The sequence below is a fragment of the Polyodon spathula genome, unplaced genomic scaffold (genome assembly GCF_017654505.1).
Source record: "Polyodon spathula isolate WHYD16114869_AA unplaced genomic scaffold, ASM1765450v1 scaffolds_1055, whole genome shotgun sequence".
Lineage (NCBI taxonomy): Eukaryota > Metazoa > Chordata > Actinopteri > Acipenseriformes > Polyodontidae > Polyodon > Polyodon spathula.
The window spans coordinates 1-5,166 of record NW_024472542.1 but is presented as its reverse complement, the minus strand read 5'-3'; the positions used below and the strand labels follow the sequence as shown (position 1 = coordinate 5,166).

The 5,166-nt window shown below is 50.5% G+C and overlaps 1 protein-coding gene across 1 annotated transcript; it reads right to left on the bottom strand.

Annotated features, from left to right (window-relative positions):
• Positions 1-197: 197 nt before the first annotated feature.
• Positions 198-5,160, bottom strand: LOC121309236 (Hermansky-Pudlak syndrome 4 protein-like). The gene is made up of 11 exons (XM_041242136.1): positions 4,833-5,160; positions 4,036-4,126; positions 3,762-3,905; positions 3,302-3,409; positions 3,056-3,172; positions 2,847-2,941; positions 2,658-2,730; positions 1,812-1,948; positions 1,027-1,666; positions 553-682; positions 198-315 (listed from the first exon to the last, which is right to left on the bottom strand). The coding sequence occupies exons 1-11, from the start codon at positions 4,862-4,864 to the stop codon at positions 200-202; spliced, it is 1,683 nt and encodes a 560-aa protein (XP_041098070.1). The 5' UTR covers positions 4,865-5,160; the 3' UTR covers positions 198-199.
• Positions 5,161-5,166: the final 6 nt, after the last annotated feature.

Below are 5,166 nucleotides of genomic sequence, written 5' to 3'. Positions count from 1 at the left end.
CACACAGACACAGGAACACTGCCGAATCAGACAGCTATACAGACTCCCACAGAAACACACACAGACACAGGAACACTGCCGAATCAGACAGCTATACAGACTCCCACAGAAACACACAGACACAGGAACACTGCCGAATCAGACAGCTATACAGACTCCCACAGAAACACACACAGAGATAATGCGGCAGGGGGCAGCCTTACCGGGCGATGCCCTCGTGCAGGGACGGGCAGCTTGTGAAGTCCGAGTGCAGGACGGAGGTGGCGCGGATGAAGCTGCGTTCTTGGGGACCCCCGCTGCTCGAGGACACGTTGGCTTCAAACAACGAGAAACAAAAAATAACAGCTTAGATCACGAGAGCCACAGCCAGGCCAGACCAGCACTGCAGAGTCAACTGCATGTTGTAAACTACAACGTCTCCATGCTGCTATATAAAAACAAAACAAAAACTAAAAGCACAAAGTCCTAAAAATCAATACTTAGGAATAGGTAGATACTATCAGGATAGTTCAGAGCGACAGTGAGGCAGAGAGGCAGATCCAGGGCTCTTACTGGTGAGGGTGTTCTGGATGCAGTCATAGTGTGTGAAGCTGTAGGCTCCCCTCGAGGCAGGAGGCTCTTCAGACAGCATCTCCCTCAGGTGCACCTCCAGACCGTTCAGAGAGGCCAGGCTGCTGTGATACTGCAGAGAGACAGCAGGGGGTGGCATTGGCAACACAGATCACCAGAATCATTAAACAAAAATTTGCCCTTAATCAACTTACAAGAGCTTGTTACAATTCCTAGTGCAAACCTGCTATGCAAGAGGAGTCGTACTGATCGATTTCTTATTTACACATGGCTTTTAGGTCTACAATAAAGGCTCAACAGGAGATTGCAGACTCAGGGAACTGAGGACTCTCTGTTGGCTTTGTGATGCCAGATGCGTGAATATCTGAGATCTCTGAACTCAATACATTTCTTTTGAGTATTTCTAAATTCATCAGTGTCGAGTGTTTAATGGTTACGTCCGACTCTCTTCCTCACCACGGCCTCCACTGCCTCCTGGTCTCCCGGGAAGGAGCGCTCCACCAGCAGGGAAAGGACCAGCCCCTTCACCCTGTGCAGGTACAGCTTCACCTCCGCCAGGGGGTCCCCTGGGGGGCTGCCCTCCTCCAGAGCCGTGACCCAGTCCCAGCTCGCACTGCACTCCCCCTCTTCCGTTGGGGCACTCGTGTCATGCTGCCCTGGTGTTGGTGCATCCTGGGAAGGTGGAGGAGTGCTGTTGGCTCCCGCTGTGAACTTAATGTGCCCGTTACTCTGCAGAGGTGGTTCGGACCAGATGGCACAGTTCTCAATACTGGGTCCAGAGTGGGGCACAGACTCCCTCTCCTCTGGGTCAGAGCTGTTATCCGCACCTGTATTCAGGTCCCCGTTTTTTGGATCCTTCTCCCCCTCCTTGTCAGCCTGTGGGAGCAGCCTGTTGGGAGTGTTAGGGACCCCCTCCCAAGAGTCTTGTGTCTGCGCTAGGGGGGTGCAGGGAGAGCTGGAGAGGGGAGTGGAGCTCCGTGCCCCCTCGGAGGGGGCTGCGCTGGAACTCCAGTTCTCTGCATCCGGAATGTCGGAGAGCGTTCGGGACAGACGGAACCTCCTCTCCCGGGTGCCACGCTGGGGTGAATGAGGGAGCCTGGAACACAGACACAGGTAGCGATGTGTGGGGTTGAAATTTCTCACTACAGGCTTCCCATAACAAAAACAGGGGTACAGGGATTTTTCAAAATGTTAAAGCAAAAAAAGTCCCTGTGGTTTAAGATGACACCCCTCTCCTGTACCTGCTCATCCAGTCGACAGGGTGCTGCCTCAACTCAGCCACCTCTCCTGGGGTCAGGAACGCGGGGACAGTCCCCACGTTGGGGGGGAGGCGGGGATCCGCTGTGCCCCGGTCTCCATTCCGCACAGCCGCTACATCCTGGAAACAAAGACACCCAGACAGTAATCAGCACACCTCCAAGGAGGTCCTGTCTCTCTTCAACAACAGTAACGTAACTGCACACCAACATGGGCAAGGTTCACAAGGGGTCAGCACAGGGACACGGGAACCATAGACTAGCATTGTGAGGATAAACACCACCAACACCACAGGGCAGGGCTAGCCTGGCTATTACATTGTAATATCTGTACAATTACATGTGGGTCCCACTCAGTCGGTAACTACTCGAACTACATGGAGATTGCCCTGAACAGCTTGTTACCTGATGTAACCTTACATGGTAACAGCAGGGTTCAGACCCTTTCCATGTAAATTACACATCTATTCCACCAGCGGTTAACATGCAAGAGCAGGGTCCACTGGCAGTTACCCAGTTATTACCATGGTATTAAATGGTTATATATGCTCCGGAATCCTAAATGCTACAGGGAAATAAGACTCCTATTGTATAGCAGTTTCACCCATTGCATGTTTAACATGTGCTTCATTAACCCCAGTGTATAGGTGACAAGCTCTGGTGTGTCTTATTAAACTCATATTAAAACCAGGAATGGATCAAACTGCTACCCAATGGGAGTCTTATTTCCATCCCTGTGCTAATAACAGTAATAATAAAAATAGTAATAACAAAAATACAAATAATAATAATAATAATAATAATAATAATAATAATAAGAGCGTCTGTTACCTCACTGCTGGCATCAGTCTTCCGGACCAGCACTTTGGCTGTGAGCTCAGGGGGAAGTTGTGTGCTGACCACACTACAGGAAGAAAAGGGGCATTTAGAAAGTGAAATGCTGTACAAGGCTGGCTCAGCAGGGTATCTATCGCAGGCAGAGTAATCCTGATGGGCAGTCTGGGCTGTGTCTGTACTCACCGGCCCTTGTACAGGATACACCCGGCCAACACTAGGGGGCAGCGCTGGCAGGCCTGCAGGATGAGGGCAGCCTTGAGGAGCAGCAGAGGGTCGACCTGGAAGACAGAGCGCAGAGAAGCGGGGCTCAGCACAGTGACTCTCCCTGCTTAGACTGGGCATGGCATTCAAAGGACAAGTACGCTGTTCCCCCTCCGCCCCTTCCCTTGTACCTTGGTGCGGTCAATGGTGTGCAGGGAGCTGAAGACCTGGTGGAGCTCTGTGCTGCCCTGCTGGAGATGCTCCAGATACAGCTCCCAATCTCTGGACAGCTCCTCCCGGGATCCAATCTGCAGGGAAACCATCCAGTCACAATCCACACAGTCCCAGCTTGAACTGCTGCTCTTAAGAGTGTTTAAAAAGCAGAAAGTGTTCGTGCAACGGCAGCACTGTCTGTCCGTCCCCCCCCCCCCCTTTACCTGGTATGCCTGTCGCACTGAGCCCCGATAGAACCTGAAGAGTCCGACAAGCTGATCCAGGAATCGAGAGCAGCTGACGTCAGGGACTTCCGTCACACAGCCCAGCGCCTGAGGGGTTAATCCATCAAGAATCACAAAGCAAAGCAGCACAGCTTTCTAGAATCCAGCTCCGAGCAGGGCTGGACCTACATGGGAAAGGATTCCACGCAGCACCCACGTTCCTCTCTGGCACTGCATCTATTTATTGCAGTGCTTCTAGTGACACTATATTCTCTGAAGTCCTGCTAGCCAAGTACTCGGTGCTGCATGTGAAGTACATGAAAATGAGCTGACGCAGAGAGAACGAGTGGCACCTACAATAGAGTTTTTGAGAATTGTGCTAGTAGTTTTAATCTGTGTTTACGTGTTTGTCAGTCAGAGCGCCAGCCAGCCTGCCCTCGCACCTGGGTCCTGTACCTACCCAGAGGAAGTCCCCATCGAGCCGGATAGCGAATTTGGTCTTGTGGAGCCGGATGAGGCGGGGTGGGGAACGAGAGAGATCAGAGATGCACCGCACCACCCCAGCGATCTGACCACACAGCACCTCCTGCTGGTCGAGAACCGTCTGCGACAGAGAGGCAGAAAGAGGAGTCAAGAGGGGCAAGGAGTCAAGCATCTCCCAGCTCCCAGAGTACTGTGTCCCAGTCCCAGGGTTCAAACCCACACTGCCTCCCCCCCAGTCTCTAACTCCATACCTGAGATGGGTAGAAGTAACAGATTCCAGCTCTGGTCAGATCCCCCTCACCCTTCACCTTTGAGCCATCATACAGGAAGAAGAAGCTGCACCTAAACAGAAGAGATATATAAAGTTTAGATCTGTTATTTTTTGCTGGAGATGCAGGGCAAGCCAACAGCAGATCACATGTATCAGGTCTTCTAATTAGGACCTTTAATTTAAAACACGTTGAGCGAATTAAGAAACTCCCAAAACAAAACAAAATTAGGAGGATTCATAAACAGTTCATAGAAAGTAAAAAATGATAAAGATTATACATATTTTCACAGTGGAAAACTCAAAGGACAGCAATCGGATATCCAGCTAACGACTTCTTCATTTTGACTCAATTGTTCTGCTGCTGTGGAGCTACAGAAAGTCTAAACCATTGTGTAAGAACTGAATTCTTTCTCAATAACTACTGCAAAACTACAGCCTGCTGCTAATGTTGTAATTGTACAGAATCAATGCCAAACCCATGACCTAGGAGAATATATGGCTGCCCTCCACTCAGCAGACAGTCTGCCAAGAGATGCAGGCGAATTTGCACTTTTGACATGTAAACTAGACTTGACTTTCCAGGACACTCAGTTATACAGAGATCTAACAGGGTAAAAAACAGACCAGAAGACTAAAAACTTGTAGAAGAGGAGGCATGAGGACGTGTAGACATACTGCACTGGACAAGCAATTCAGACAGTGTTAGTGATCAGAAAAATCAGTTACAAGACAGAGTCTGGTTAACCTCTACGCTAACAAACAGAACCAGCAGCTCACCAAGGAGGCTGCACGCCACTCAGGCTGGCCATTTACTGCAGCACAATTGTTACTGATCTACAGGCTTGCCCTCTCTTGTGCAGAGGCAGGTGCTGTATAGGGCTGGCTGTGAGCGAGTTACATGACAATGCAGTCAAGCTGGTCGAGCTGGGATTCAAACACAGATCTTCTGCCTCCCAGTCCTTGTCTCAGACGGATGAGCCACGCTGAATTCTGCTTTTTTTGGCCCCCCCAATTTGAAATGTTCATCTTCTCTCCCGCAGCTCTGTCACACTGTGTACATCCTCTCTCTCTCTCCCGTTCTCATCTCCTCCTCCTGTAACACAGTCCTCGT

Bases quoted from the DNA above. Each gene is read 5' to 3' on its own strand.
- LOC121309236 (XM_041242136.1), bottom strand. From the start codon at position 4,864: ATGGCCAGCCTGAGTGGCGTGCAGCCTCCTTG. The intron at 4,127-4,832 runs GTGAGCTGCTGG...TCTTCTGTTTAG, and splicing joins AGTGGCGTGCAGCCTCCTTG to GTGCAGCTTCTTCTTCCTGT. The intron at 1,949-2,657 runs GTAACAGACGCT...CTTTGTTTCCAG, and splicing joins AGACTGATGCCAGCAGTGAG to GATGTAGCGGCTGTGCGGAA.